Below are 15,237 nucleotides of genomic sequence, written 5' to 3'. Positions count from 1 at the left end.
ATGTCTGGCATGCAGGCCTTTCCCGGGACCCTTCACCATGTGCTTTTCAAAATGAAATTTTTCGTCCTTCTTTAGGATATTTTCAATAAGAGCTACAAATCAAATTCTCCCAGTTTGCCTGTTGGGATCATGGCTCAGATCAAATACTGACTGGGTTAGTACACCCCAGAGGGCTTTTAAAAATATCTTAAAGTTGTTTTCAAGGTGTTCACATTCCTTCTTGATGACCCAGGACCTGCTTATAGACACACAGTAGTACCATACACAGAATCTTTTTATAGTGCAGATACATACATGTTAATACTCTACCGCTCTCACTGGAGGTTTTGCAATCATTATTGCAAAACATTGCATTTAATTAACCTGCACAAATCATTTAAAAAGGTTCAAAAGTAGTACTGCATGTCTGGTCTTGAATATAGCTTCCACTCTCTTCGGCTCTATTAGCGCTACCTTTTTTCTTTAGCCACACAATATCTGTCCTCTGCTCAGTTTTCCGTTTCTGGAACCCTTTTCTCCTTAAATGGTTTGATGCTTAATCACCTCCAGATGCAACGTCTAGATGAAAGACAGATGCTTCAGTTTTAGGAGAAAGTCTAATGAAAGAAAAAAAAAAAATGTAGGCCACCTAACTTCTTACAACTCAAGTTTGTCACAACGCTTAAATTGAAAGTACAAAAAGTGTCTGCATTCATTTTAAGTCTTGTGAGATTTAAAATGTATGGTGAACCCCGACAGTCTCAGAAACATCTAGAGGCAAGTCTGAACTGTACTTAAAAAAGTTTTTTTATTCTTTATTTACGCTACGTATAGACCCACTGACAGGCTGCTTGTTTACTGTAGGTATATTTGGGCAAATTTATGATAATGAATGTTAAGCTGCGATTAGGGATTGAGTTTTGAAACACATCAGTCTTGTGTTGGAAACTTTAACTGTGATGCCACTCCATAGGTGGAAGTTTTGATTATTAGTCAACACAAATTCATCTGTTCCAGAGCATTAATATTTGCTGTTTTTGTCTTAGTTTTTTTTTTTTTTTTTTATTTAACTTTAGTGTGGATTTTAAGCAATAACAATAGGGATGTAACAGCAATCATGGAGCAGCGCTCTCCGAGACAGTGTCCTATTCTTATCATCAGCATGAAGATTGAGATAAAAATGTATTGCCAAACTGTTAACCTGCTATAATGTCATAGCATTTATAATTTATAATCCTAAAGGAAGAGAACAGGAATTATATATTATTTAAAAATGGTGAGTGAGAACTACAAATAGCCACACGCCTTGTTTTTTGGAAGTGGACCTTTCACAATCATCTTTGGTAACAAAAACAATTGTTAGCATTGTGGCTTGATGTTCTTAAATTGCATGTTGTATCAAAAATGAATTCATCAACACACTGACCCTCTCTGTCACAATGTTTTGACTTGCTTTTTTCCCCCAGCAGTGTAGTAGTTATGGTGAGTGATGTGTGAGAGGAAAGGAAAGAGACAGAAACCGTATCCTGTCCCGTGTCTGCCCTGTAGTACTGAGTGTGATTATATCCCTGTCTGCTATATTACCTCCCCTCTGTTCCTGTGCCAGATATGTGGACCTTACACCACACTAACCTGCTGCCCTCAACCCAAGTCCTCCACATTTATGTCAGTGCACTACGCGGAGGAAGATGAAAAGCTGCAGTTCATGGAACCATTGTTGATTTAGAAATCAATATGTCTTTGTCTCCTCGTGTCAGAGAGTAGTTTCTTTTATGTCCTGAGCTGAGACGATCCCATTCTAAGAAACCAGGACAGTAGGACCTGCCGGGGCAATACGCTTGGAAATATGTTGCTTTCCTGCTGCAGACTAGTCAGAAAAAAAAAGTTGCTCTGTTTTCCCAAAGCCAGCCAAAAGTTACTTACACTGAGCAGCTGAATTATATCTAATTCTGGAAATTTACTGTAAAATATGATCTGTTTTCATGTTTATCCTTCAGCACATGTGTAATGGATGTTATTAGTGTTCATCTACAGTTCTAGTCTGGTCGAGTCATTGGCCCCGCAAGGACAGTTGGAACTCATTTCCAAAGTGAAAGGACAGTTCCGGATGATATGATTTGGCAACTGGCACATAGCTGTATATTTTAAGAGAAATCAGTGTGATTAAGATGGTTACTGACCTTGACAGTTATATGGTGTTTCACAGGGATACCCCAATACAGCAGATGTATTTTAATGGACATCTGGACAGGGAAAGTACTTGACAAATCTGGAAAAGATTGTTCATGTGAAGCCATGCAGGGATACTGAATGAGGTTTTGTGAATTGGAATTGCTAATAATTAATGTGACTCTATATAGCTGTTTGGTCTGTAATTATAAAGACTATGCTTCTGTGCCAATGCCAGTGCAACGTTGCTGAGGCTTTTACAACAGAAATTATGCAAAGGATAATTGAGAACCGATGGAAGATTTTCCATTTAAAATAGTCACGCTCAAATTGCTGTATTTGAGCGTTTCCTGTGATAGCATTTATTTGGCAGGCCACACACAAAGATTTGCTCCCAATGAAAAGCATTTTTTCCCCCCAAAAGCAGTTCGGTTAAAGCATTTTGATGTTTCATTCCATCCATCCCTCCAACACTTTACATGAGCCCTGTAGCCTTTTTCCTTCGCTTCCTTCAGGTCAACATTTTACTTTTTCAACACTGGCACATGATAAGGTGTGTCAGAAATGATTGGCTTGATTCCTATTCAATTTGCTGTGGATATTAATAGTCCTGAGAGGGTGAAGCCCAATGTCTTTGATGACGCTGTGATCTTTCCTGCAAGAATGATCAAAATCTATCTGACAAATGGCCATGAAATAGAAATCTATTGCCTTTCACTAGTGCCAAACCTTTCATTTTAAGTATTCAGAAATTGGAGGACTATGCAGGTTAGTGTCAAAAACCTTCAGATGTCAAGGATGAATCAATGAATTATCAGGAGACTGAGATGGTGCAATAGTTTAGAAAGTTTATAAACTGTGAAGATTACTAAACCACTTTTTCTTCCACTCCTCCCTCCAGTTTACAGTTCTTGGAAATCATACCATTTACATCCCTTTCCAAAAAATAAAATACAAATGTTAACGTTTTGTACGTCACCTCACAGCCAGTGAAGTTCCTTATTAGCACAGTAGAGCATAGCATATGCATAGTCTTTCAGCCAGGTAGTGCTACTCTGGCTTCCCTTCCTCATACTATGTAGAGCTGCTCTGTACAGATCCAGTACTGCATGTAGACGAGCTGAAGAACTCAAAGAGGCAGCTGGGATGATTCTTGAACATCCTTCATTCAGCTGGGACATCTTTTGAAATGTCATTACTTTTATCACACAGTTACAAAGCAGCCAGACATCACAGGCCACAGTTTGCTAGTATTTAATGTCACCATTGCGTAGACCTTACACATGTCTTAAACTATGCCGTGAAGATATCAGCTTTTGGTCTCCTGAGTAACCACCAAAATCTTTCACATATGGTTGGACGGAAGCCAGATAATGCTGTCTGTGCGGCAAATGTTTGGAGTTTTGATATATTAGTCAACAGTGTGTGGGTTTCTTCCTTCCACCGGGCCGGTGTGGTCTCTGTCTGGGTCTTTAGTGTGGTGGTAGACATGTCACAAAGTCTCCCGACCTGCCTATCTGCTACTTTAGCGAGTAGTGAAAGAGGCCCGTAGGAAGTCTCCGCCTCATTCTCCTCATCTCTGCTGTCCTCAGAAGTGATGCCAGGACAATAGAGGGAGAGGAGTGTGCACGGCTTCACACCAGCTGTGAAAGCTCAAAGCAACTCTCCGTCCAGATTTCTGCAACTCGTCCGCTCTTTAGATTTCTTTGAGCCTACGCTTTCCTCTTTGCCTTTACGGTCTTTTAATGATCTCCATGTCACTCCATCAATCTATCGCACGCTGCATGTAATTGCTCTTATTATTGAATTAATATCTGTAAAGCTTGGTATTGCTGTAGAAGTCAGGTTAAGTCAGATTAGATAAATTGTGGCATTACTGGATTTTAAGATACCTATTACACTAAAGATGGCAGCTAAAATCTCTCTAGTGGGTGAAGTACTCAGCTCCTTTCCCTTTTATAAGTCTCCACAGCTTTTTAAATAAGGTCCTCTTTATTCTAGAGCCCTAACAATGGAAACTTGTTGAACATTGACATCGATCTCCATTACTTAAGCACTTCTTTAAACGCATCTCAGTTGCATGGCCAACCGGCCAATGTGTCGCATATGGTGCTTTAAGTAACAGCAATCTCCAAGCAAGAGAAAAGCATAAACTTGAGCTTAAGAGATTTAGAAATGTCATCCAGTATTTGCGGAACATTTCTTTACAATGCCACAAAGTTGCAGAGTTTAATTTGGGCCAGAGTCACAGTAGCCACTGGTGCATACTTGTCTGTGCTCAGTTTGTTTGCAAAGAGCTCCTGGTGAATACAAAGAAGATTTTGGTGTAATTGGAGTGCGGAATGAAGTTGGTCTCGCTCTTTTGCTCTCCAGGCATCACGAGACTGTAATGAACGATGCCTTTATCCCCAGTGTTTGTACGTTAGTGACTTTGCTTACGCATAAGGTACACTCGACGTGGATGTGTGCATGCAGAGTTTGATTGATGTGTGTGATAATTTCCTAGTTGGCAAACATTTACACGCGCACTCCGTCATTTGTGGCCTATTTGGATTGGCAGAGGTGCGGTCCTGATTGGCTGGTTTCACTAAGGACTACGTGAGACAGATTTGTTTGACTGGGCACTCTAAAATACGGGGAGCATGATTGAAACTACATCGTTTTAATTTCACCCCTTGTTGGCCTCAATGATTTCGGCTCTACATCATTTACTCAATGGTTTTTGCGCTAGTTGTGTCCACGGTGGAGCTTTTTTTTGCATGGCTGCACAATGCAGATGGATAGAGGAGCCGTAGCTTGGTCATGCTGACTTACATGCATTCGCGTTATCCACATAAATATATGAACAAGAACTAGAAAGCCACAGTGGTCAAACATATATAAGAAACCTAATTGGCCTTTTGGGAAATTCAACTCTAAAAATAGAAAGCACCCAAATCCTGGACTTGTTCTTTTCCAGGCCTGGCACGCTCTCAGACCACAGAGTGAGGACATGGGCCAGAACATTTTGGAGCATCCAAAAGCCTCAGGATCATTATTCCATTTGAACATATAATACATAAACATACAAAGGCATGTTCTCTCCTGTGAATCCTGTTCTCCTGATTGGACAGTCAGTGAGAAAGTCTCCTCTGGAAAGCTCCTGGAATCTGATGGGAGAACCACAAGTGCCCCAGTTATGTTTGGATTCCCCCAGCTTGTTTTTACTAAGGACTGGGCCAAACGTTGCCTTTCTCCTGCTGATAAGATAGCTCCCATCATGCCTCACTCACACACACAGAGTGTAGGGAGAATACTTGTGGCTGCTGCTGATGATCTAAGATTACTCCTGCTTTTGAACTGAGACCTTGCGTAATACCTATACATTGCAGTAGAAAGTAAAAAGTCAGTGGGAAACAGAAAGAGAGGCCCCTCATATCCATGTCAAGATGGATACAACAAAGTGGGGAGTGGTATTTTTCTCCCCCCTGCAGGGCAGAGAATTCCTACTGACTGGCACATCTTAAATGACTTTCTTGGTTATAAATATTTTCTTTTCCTATTCCCATGAAGAAGAGGTAGTAATCGTAATGCACTACTCACCATTTGTGGGTACTGTACATATTAAAAATATGTAAGCTAAAAGGAATATTTGAAAGGGAAAAAAGTGTGTTGTCAAAGTATTGATATAAATGATGGATGGCTTCTTGCTGTGACAATAGGCTCGTTGGAGATGATCCAGGTCTGCGCAGAAGCAATCACCGGTGATCGCCGCCCAATGCATGCTGGTTAGATTTGTGTCCGACTTGCTCTGACGTCATGCACACGTGGGCAACGATGACCTCACGACATTTCGTTGACTGCAAGACCCAGATGGACCCAGGGCATGCTGGGAAACGCCTGCCTCTCGGCTGATCTAACAACTGATTGGTTCAGAATCGACTCAACATGACGTTTTATATAAACTTTTTATTGTTTTTGTATTGGAGGGATTTTAACTGCTATTTGTCTGCTACTCGGTCATAATAAAAACCGGAGACTCGTGTACAAGCTGATATACGGGTCTGATAACATTTTATTAAATCAGAATCAGACCACAGTGTTTCTGTGACTTCCTGTTCAGCCTGAAGGCTGCTGGAATCAGCTGGGAAACTGTCCGACTTGACAGCAGATTTTTGTCACCGCCCCCTGCTGCTGCCGCCTGCTCTCGTCCACTTTACAGGCGAGGCGCAGTTCATCTCCAACGAGCCTATTGCTGCTGAACTGCAGCATTACGTAACTTTCCAAGCAAGTTTCAGTCTTTATTCAAGATTTTGTGAGAATCTTGTTTCATCTGTTGAGATGTCTACTCTGTTATTGATTTATCCTAATCTTTGACGCCCGAGGCCAAATGTTTTTGCTAGGCTATTCTCATCTCTCAGGATTCATGGTTTGGGGTTTGGCTAATTGTCCTGCTGATTTTTGTATTTTGCATATTGCCTCATATGTCATTACATATGTGTGGCTGACAAAAGTGAGATGACACTGATATGCTGCTATTAACTTAGAGAGTGGAATTGAAATTGCAGTCTCTGCAGATTCCAAAATAGACTGATTGCTTCAGGCATTCTCCTTACAAAATGCAAATGTGATTGTGTGGTTTATTATCTTACTGTACCTTCTCCCCAAAAAGCCATACACTTAACTCATGGAAAATATTGTTCTCAGGTTTTCAAACCACACATGGCTCCAAATGTCCTCACCGCTGTGTGCTGTACTGGAGCACTGGGAGAAGTGTAATTATTAAAGCACCGGATCCTCCTCATGTAAATTAATTGAAATGGCATACCCATCACTGAATCCCCTGTCTCTTCTGAGTTTGTCCTTAACAGAAAAGCTCAGAATATCTCGGAAGCACACACTGTACTTTGTACTTTGTACTTTTTGACCTTTTTAAAACTTACTGGAAACCCTTAATTCAATGTGAATTTTGTGTTAAGTTGAACACGCCAGTAACTTTTACTGTGTATAATTATAGATTCATAGAGTCAAAAGAGCTCCAACTCCTTCCCCGTGTTTTCCTTATTTTTATATCTTTTTTTCTTTCATTTTTCAAGTTTTTGTGTCATAAAAATAAATGTGGGCTTTTTACATCTTTTTTATGAACTGTATTTGGGTGTACTTGGTAAAAAAAACTATGGATGGTTGTGGCTTAAATGGAAAGCAAAATGAAGTCTCCTCAAATAGCTCGTACATTCAATGCTTGCCACGAATGGGTCAGTCACAAGAGGGGAAATATTTTCCTACAGATCTGGAAGTGTATGAAGAGTATCTTCTGGCTTTTTAAAGTTTTTTGTAAGACCCAGGTACTGCTAAAATGCTCCCTCAGCTTTCCCTCCAGCTGACATTCATCATGCAACTGTGAAGAAAACAAGCATATGAAGCTGTTGGGTTGTTATTAATAACTTGTCCCCCTGCAAAATGATAAAATATTACAGTAAGCTGCAGCCTCTGCGCGTTAAAAGATGGAGTAACTTTCTTGTATTGCTCTTGGTTTCCCCTTTCCTCATGTGGTTTATTATTCTTCTCTTTGGCTTGCGTCTCTGCCAGCTTTACAACTCCCTCACTCGTACACACTGCTCACCCTCTGTTAGGAGTTGCAGTCAAGAGTGCGGGGCATGCTCTCTGCTGAGTCCCCCGTCTGCCATCTGCTCAGGAAAGACATGGAGCCTGAATTAACCGCGGCCAAACCTTCATCGCCTTGAATTAATGATTTCCATCTACTCGCACTCCTACCAGTGCCATCTAAAAAATAAATTAAAAAAAGTCAGCTTTTGATGATAAGCATGGCTTGCCTTATTTTTCTTGGCAATGTTCCTGATGAATACTCCGTCTTACACAGAGGAGGCTCTCGGCTGCTGAGTGTTGGAGCCCCTGAGCATGAATTGAGCTTCTTTTTTTTCTTCTTCCAATTAGTGTTTTCCTAAAAAGATCCATTTATAAAAGGTGGAAGGAAGGAGAATTCTAATCAACTTGTGAGGTTTAAACCTACTGTAATCTCTGGCGACCTGCGTTTCGGAGCCAACACTTGCAAACAATTATGCTCCTGGTACCTAGGGGCCCGACGTGATTGGTGTATTTGCCCGGGCGCTGTCTTGGGAGATCCTGTAGTAATTGAGTCGGCTCCCCGGCTGATGGCTTGTGAGCTGCTTTTATAGCTCCAGCAGTTCCAGCCCTCTGTAGATGTGCGGCATTATTAAAAGCAGACCGCATGTGGGACGTTACATTAGGGTATAATGCGCTGCACTGAAGCATACTGTGTGGTATCCCGCTGTTCCCCAGCCGTCCCTGTCACTGTCCTTTGCAGACAGACGCCACTCCTGAAGCAGGCAGTTTTCCCTGCTGGCAGCCCTCCCAGAGCCTGTACAAGTCATCCTCCTTCATTCCCTCAGAACCCCTTTCTGCCAAAGGGCCTGTTTGGCTCATGCTCAGGCTCAGATAAACAACAAAGAGCCGGTCCAAAGATGCACCTGGTACGGTGCTCCAGTTTCAGCTTGTGGATTGTCATTACTTTACATCGCTCTAATAGAATTTAGATTTGATCTGCTGCGGCTTTAGAATAGTTTTATTAATAATAAAGAGTATGGAAACTGCTGAGTTTATCCAGTAGGATATTTCATTTCCAACACAATACATTATAATTTTAATGTGCAATGTTGGAATGTTTAACCAATAGCATGTTTTCTTCTCTCTAGGTGACTGCGACAGATGCAGACGGCGGCTCCTTTGGCTCCATTACCTACTCCCTTGGCTCTGGCACTAACAGCGCGGTTCCCTCTCGGTTCACCATTGGCAAGGAGACCGGCCAGATCTGCACTAGTACCGCACTAGACAGGGATCAAGGGCCGGCCAGCTTCGACTTTACTGTTACTGCAGTGGACGGGGTGAGCCGCAGCGTTTTGAAATCATGCTTAATATGAATCCGTTGAGCCACAGAGTAATCCTATAAACAGCAGCCGTGCTTTTCATACAGACATGAGAGCAAAGACATGGCCAACTGTTCGATTGGAGCAGCCAAGTGAAAAACTAAATCTTGAATGGCTCTCTATGGCAAAAGAGTATATCCTGTTCACTTTAAGCCAAATAATACTTAACAAATAAAAGGTTTAAAATGAAAGAAAATGACTGCGGCCATGTTAAAGCAATCAGATGGAGAAATGCCTCAACTGTCAGGCAGTAATATTTTAACAAGTTGGACTGCCGCCTCCCTCGTTTTTGCCACCTGGTCCAAATGAAAAGCCTGCACTGTATTTTCTGCAAATGAAAAGCCTATGAAACAGATTGTTCGGTGGAGGCGGGCTCTCTCGCCCTCCACAGGTCATGACACATTGCTCTCTCCCGAGGGAAACTATCAATCTGTATCCCTGCGCAAACCTGCTGGGAGGCTTTACATTGAAACTTTAACCAGGTTTACTGCTGGTTTTTACTTTTACTGACTTTCACCATTAATGTGGCCTAAATCCTGCTTTCAGTTGTGTTGTTTCTGTTCGTGATTTAATGTATGTGAAGGTATAACAAAGGAGCTTTGTGTTTCCTCTGCAGGGTGGACTGAGCTCAATAGTCTATGTGAAGGTAGATCTGGTCGACATTAATGATAACAGACCTGCCTTCTACCCAGTCAACTATGCTGTCAGTTTGAGCACGCAGAGCGCCCCTGGGACATCTGTTGTCAGAGTGACGGCCTATGACCCAGACTCAGGCGAGAATGGCAGGATTACATACAAAACCGTACCTGGAGGGGCCTCCCCTTACTTTACTCTCAACAAAGACACAGGTTGGCACACGTGATTTTTCCAGTTCTTGCTGCATACTTACTGCATACGATTTCAATTATTTAAGAAGCCGAATGATTTTGTCTTGCAATTTCCATTGCATTATTGTCTTGCATGGATTATAATAATAAACAAATAGCCTGTTTGAATCTTCTCTACGGCTTTGTTTATCTAGGTGTGATCTCTCTGTCTCGGTCTGTCTACGGGAAGGCCAACTCTGTCATTCCCATGGTAATCTCTGCTCAGGATGGTGGTGGTCTGTTAGCCCTCGTCAATGCCAGAGTCAACATTAGCGTGGGGGCAGGGCTGGTGGCGCCACCTGTGTTTGAACAGACTCAGTACTACTTTACTGTATCAGAGGACGTCTTGCGTGGGACAGTCGTAGGCATTGTCCAGGCCAGCAGTAAGACAGGTGGGGACTACAAACACATGCTTTTTCTTCTTCTTTGTCACTCACTGGCTCGCTCACTCACTCACTCACTCACTCACTCGCACACACCCAACTCTTAGTCCCACAGCCCAGTTTAGAACAGTTCAGTATACATTTATCAGTCACACTGGATCATGCTTTAAAGAGTTCCTTTTCTGCTCCCTGCACCACTTGTCCAAATAGGCGCTGGGCCACTATACACACCTAACTTTGAAATAACATCAATCAAAAATTCCATTTCACAACTTTGTTTATGTATTCATTTTCTGAGTTTTTAGAGCTCTACTACAGTCCTGGAAATTGAAAAATGACATCTTTGGAGTATACTGTTACTTCAGTGCTTTTAGTGCAGCCTCCGGGGCCGTGGTGACGTGTTTCTGCTTTTTGTCGTCTTTCTCCCTTCCCAGGCACCTCTAGAGATATCTCCTACACCATCAGCTCTGGGGACCCTGCAGGCTACTTTACAGTGGACCCTGACACCGGGGCCTTAAGGACCAGTCTGCCCCTGGATCATGAAGCCCAGCCAGCTCTTGATTTGGAGGTGCAGGCCCGCAGTGGCAACCCCCCTGCCTTTGGCCAGACCCGTGTCCACATTACCATCGCAGACATAAACGATAACCCGCCTGTTTTTCTGCCCTTGACCTCGGAGTCCCTGCTGCTGCCGGAGCATACAGAAATGGGCACGGTGGTGTATCGGGTCCAAGCCGAGGACAGGGACTCTGGAGTGAATGGACAACTCACCTTCGATCTTACTTCTCCAAGTGGAATCCAGAGGACCTTCAGCATAGAGCGCAGCAGTGGAGAGATCCGATTAGTAGGGAGCCTTAACTATGAGAGTGCGCCCCGTTATGACCTGCAGGTGATTGCCAAGGATAGCGGAGTACCCCAGCTTAGTGCCACCTTCGTGCTTGTGGTTCATGTCCAGGCGGAGAATGACCAGGGACCTATGTTCGATACCCTCACCTACCGTGTGGAGCTAAAAGAAGGGACCTCCATAAACACCCGCTTCCTGCAGGTCCGGGCTCTGAACAGAGAAACCCCTGGCTCAGGTTTCTTCAGTCCGCTGTCGTATCACCTGCGTCCAGACGGAGATGCTGCAGGGTTTGGCATTGCTGCAGACAGTGGCTGGCTGTTTGTGAAGAGCGCCCTAGACAGAGAAGTAAAGGACATGTATCTTCTAACAGTGCTGGCCAGCCAAGGCCATGGACAGCTGAAGAAGACGGGTAGTGCCACAGTGCGGATATCGGTGACTGATGAGAATGACAACTCTCCTCGGCTCACACAGGACAGGGTCTTCATGGCGGTGAGAGAAAACCTGGCAGCAGGAACAGGCTTTGGTCACGTTATGGCCTCAGACCGAGACAGTGGCCCCAACGGACGCCTCAGCTACCGCTTCCTGCACCCTGATCGCCACTTCCAGATAAACTCCCACACGGGTAATTAACAATGTGATGAATTCATAATCAAAGCAGCAGTTACTGCTGGTCTCTCGGATTGGAGTGTTAGAATGGTGATTTCCTAGGTTTACTTTAATTAGGCAGCAATAATATAATCTGTGCATTAATGCAAAAAACTACATACTGTATGTAAGAAAGAGAGAGATGCTCAACGAACTGAGCAGGCATAAATGAAAAAAGCGGTTAGCTCTGCAATGTCATGCTTAAATAAAGCTGCTGTTGACAAAGGGGCTAGCACAAGATAAGAAAGGCTGCACTGCTATTATTTTGCGGTATTGTTTTCTAGATCATGTGAAATGGGTATGCTGCAGTATCTTCTGAAGGCAGCTGACCCAAAAATGCAGAATGCTCAGTTTTATTACATCTATTATACATGTTTTTTTTTATTGTAGTTTGAGCTGGAACTAAACTGAAATAACCACACACAAATCTCTGGGCTCAAAGATCCTCCATCAACATGAAAAACAAGCTATCGTGATTCCACTAGAAAGTCTTTGTGTCACTTCGAGAATTTAAATTATTTGTGAAAAAAACGTAATCACTGTTTAGTCGACTCACTGACTGATTTGCCTCTTCCCCACTGTCATAAATTAGTCAGATGATGGTGACAGTAGCGCTGACTTTGTTGCTGGGCTCTAATCGGCCTGCTGAGCCTGTTAGTCTGTGGGTGGAGACTCGGAGTCTGATTTGAGATTAGTTTCTGGCTGAGTTCCGGGTCTCTGCAGCATCTGTCAACCTTCCAAAGCTCCTCTTTTTGTGTGTCTGCACATGTCTACATACATCTGCACACTGTGCATGTCTATTAGTTGTGTGTCATTGATCAAAGCTTGCTGGCTCTTAAGTCTCTCATCATTATTCCAGTGCTCTGGACTAGTGCCTCGGCATGAAATCCCTCTCATCCGCCCACTTCTCTCCCCAGGTGAGATCAGTACAAGGACTACTCTGGACAGAGAGCAGCAGTCGAGTTACCAGCTGGTGGTGGTGGTTCAGGACGGAGGTTCGCCCCCTCGCAGCTCCACAGGCACAGCCTTCATCACTGTCCTGGATGACAATGATAATGACCCCGCTTTCACCCACAGCCAGTCGGGCAAAAATCTCATCATACAGGTGATTCCACAAGACCACAAACACAGACAGGCAGGAAATGAAATCTCTTTAATGTCTTTGGTAGTCTCGCATTGCCAGCTCTATCTTCACAGTGCTGTGGAGTAAAGTCTGGCTACACCACAGATACATTCTGGGAAATGCTCTGGGTTGTTTGCATTTCTTTTCACCAATCACAATCCTCGTGGGCGGCGCTAAGCTCCGGACGCAGCGCCGTTGGCTTTGCTAAATAGTCTCAGGAAGGAACTTGTTTTGGTGGAACATTTGCACCCCGCAGAAAAAAAAACACTACGTAAAATATTAAATCAAGTTAACTGTCCACACAATACAGTAACGTGAGCTATTTAAATGAGCTGGAAACATGGTTAAACCTCAGTGGCTCTTACCAGCGTATCTCCGTGTGTACTTCGTCCACAGCAATCCCACCAATCAGTCCCAAAACGTCCCAGTTACAGTAGATAGTAAATGACGTAAAGATATTCTTTCTTATTGTCTATTCTTCTATTCTTCTCGATCCAAATTTTCTTCTAAACTTGTCATTTTCTAGCTTGACGTTTTTTGTTGTTTTCAGAACGGCAACACACAGAGAGTGAAAGGAGAGGGGCAAAGCCAGACATGCGCCGGATGTCAGGCTTTGTCCTGTAAATGTACTTCCACTGATCCAGGCTATGTCTTTGGTGACAACTATTAGTTTTTTCTAACCCATAGGTGACAGAAGGTCAGTCCTCTGGGCTCTTACTGGGCACGCTGCAAGCCAAAGACCCCGACGAAGGGGAGAACGGAACCATATTCTACTCTTTGTCAGGTACGGTGGCTGCAGGAAATAAAGAGAGTACCCATCTGAGCAATATATATGTTAATGTAGTATATGTTGTGTTTTAAGAAAGTGATAGTACTCAGCGAGGTGTCCTGATAATGAAGAAAGACAATAATGCATTTCAGGACACTTTTAAGAGCTATCTACCACCATAGGCCATGGTATAAGCATATTTTTATAGGATTATTTTGTTGTTGTTTTATTGCTTTATAAAAGTATTCATTGATTTGAATTTGAGCTTTTTGTATTTGTCATGTATTCTCACTATTTTAGTGTGTTTTACTTTGTTGTTTTAGTGTAAAGAACATTGTAACTGTAAATCGATTATAATTGGTATCCATGTGTGTAAATACTGTAAACATATGACACCATGGTTGAGTTGATTAGTAATGTTACTAATCAATCACTTCTGTCTAAAAGCGGCTTTAATTTAATGCTGACAAAATGCTGCAACTGACTCCCTGGGTTTGTGTCTTTTGCTCCCCCACGTACATGGGTCTCCAGTTAAAGTTTGGACTCTGTTTCTCTCCCAGGTCCCAGGGCTGAGCGTTTCTCTTTGAACCCCAACACTGGGGAGTTACATTCATCATCCCCTCTCAGCCACTCGGAGCGGGCTGAGTACACTCTGACGGCGACAGCTACTGACAGAGGACTGCCCCCTCGCAGCACCTCCTGCTCCCTCACCGTTCAGGTCAGACTCTTGCTGGAGCCCGGCCAGCACAAACACCCTCACTACTCACCTATTTAATATCAAAGAATATACTTGGGGGCTGAGGGGATCCGTATCTCTGGGCCCCTCAGACTAGCTGCCGACATATCAACCTCACTTCTGACAAGCTCCCCTCCCATCCCCTCCCTTTTCTTCCCCTGTGACTTTTCAAAAGGGAAATTTCTATCTGAAATGGAAAAGTGGGTCTGAATCAAATACTCCCAGCTGGCTTATGATGAGGTCCAGCTGTAGACTGCTCTGATCAGGGTCATAGTCAATGACTTCAACACTTTTTTAATACAGTAGCCCTTTTTTTGCAATGAGCGGCGGGGATATACACTCACGTAAAACACAGCATTGAAGGTAATTCAGTTAATATTTAATATAGAACAGAAAATGAACACAATGGAAGAACCTGGAAGGAACATACATGTATAAGTTCCAGGAAAATAGAGTTGCCATATAAACAGCTCCATTAAGTGCCAGTTCAGTTTTTCCTCCTTTCCAAAAAAAAAAAAAAAAAAAAATGAAAGTCATAATTATTAGTTAATTGGATTAAACAGTGCAGTGTTGTTCTTGTCCACTGGCGCATTCCTTTAATCATCTTTTTAGACTGATTTTCTAAATCCCAACGATGATAGGATGTGACTATGCTAATTTATTTCTGGAACACTCCTTTTCCATCTAATGTGGAACCAATTTACAGCTTGTCATGTGAGATTTCACAACAAACAGCATATTTTTTTTTTCCCCGAGTGCCTACTTACTGTGGGAACTGTACT

At 43.0% G+C, this 15,237-nt stretch overlaps 1 protein-coding gene across 1 annotated transcript in view; it reads left to right on the top strand.

Annotated features, from left to right (window-relative positions):
• Positions 1-15,237, top strand: part of LOC114551763 (protocadherin-16) — a 114,392-nt gene that overhangs the window by 83,042 nt on the left and 16,113 nt on the right. Inside the window, exons 3-9 of the mRNA XM_028572723.1 lie at positions 8,862-9,050; positions 9,709-9,940; positions 10,114-10,350; positions 10,776-11,804; positions 12,745-12,932; positions 13,638-13,734; positions 14,280-14,437. Coding sequence (XP_028428524.1) covers positions 8,862-9,050; positions 9,709-9,940; positions 10,114-10,350; positions 10,776-11,804; positions 12,745-12,932; positions 13,638-13,734; positions 14,280-14,437 — 2,130 coding nt within the window. The remainder of the gene's footprint in view (positions 1-8,861; positions 9,051-9,708; positions 9,941-10,113; positions 10,351-10,775; positions 11,805-12,744; positions 12,933-13,637; positions 13,735-14,279; positions 14,438-15,237) is intronic.

The sequence above is a fragment of the Perca flavescens genome, chromosome 3 (genome assembly GCF_004354835.1).
Source record: "Perca flavescens isolate YP-PL-M2 chromosome 3, PFLA_1.0, whole genome shotgun sequence".
Lineage (NCBI taxonomy): Eukaryota > Metazoa > Chordata > Actinopteri > Perciformes > Percidae > Perca > Perca flavescens.
The sequence above is the reverse complement of the archived record's forward strand: the minus strand, read 5'-3'. Positions and strand labels throughout refer to the sequence as shown.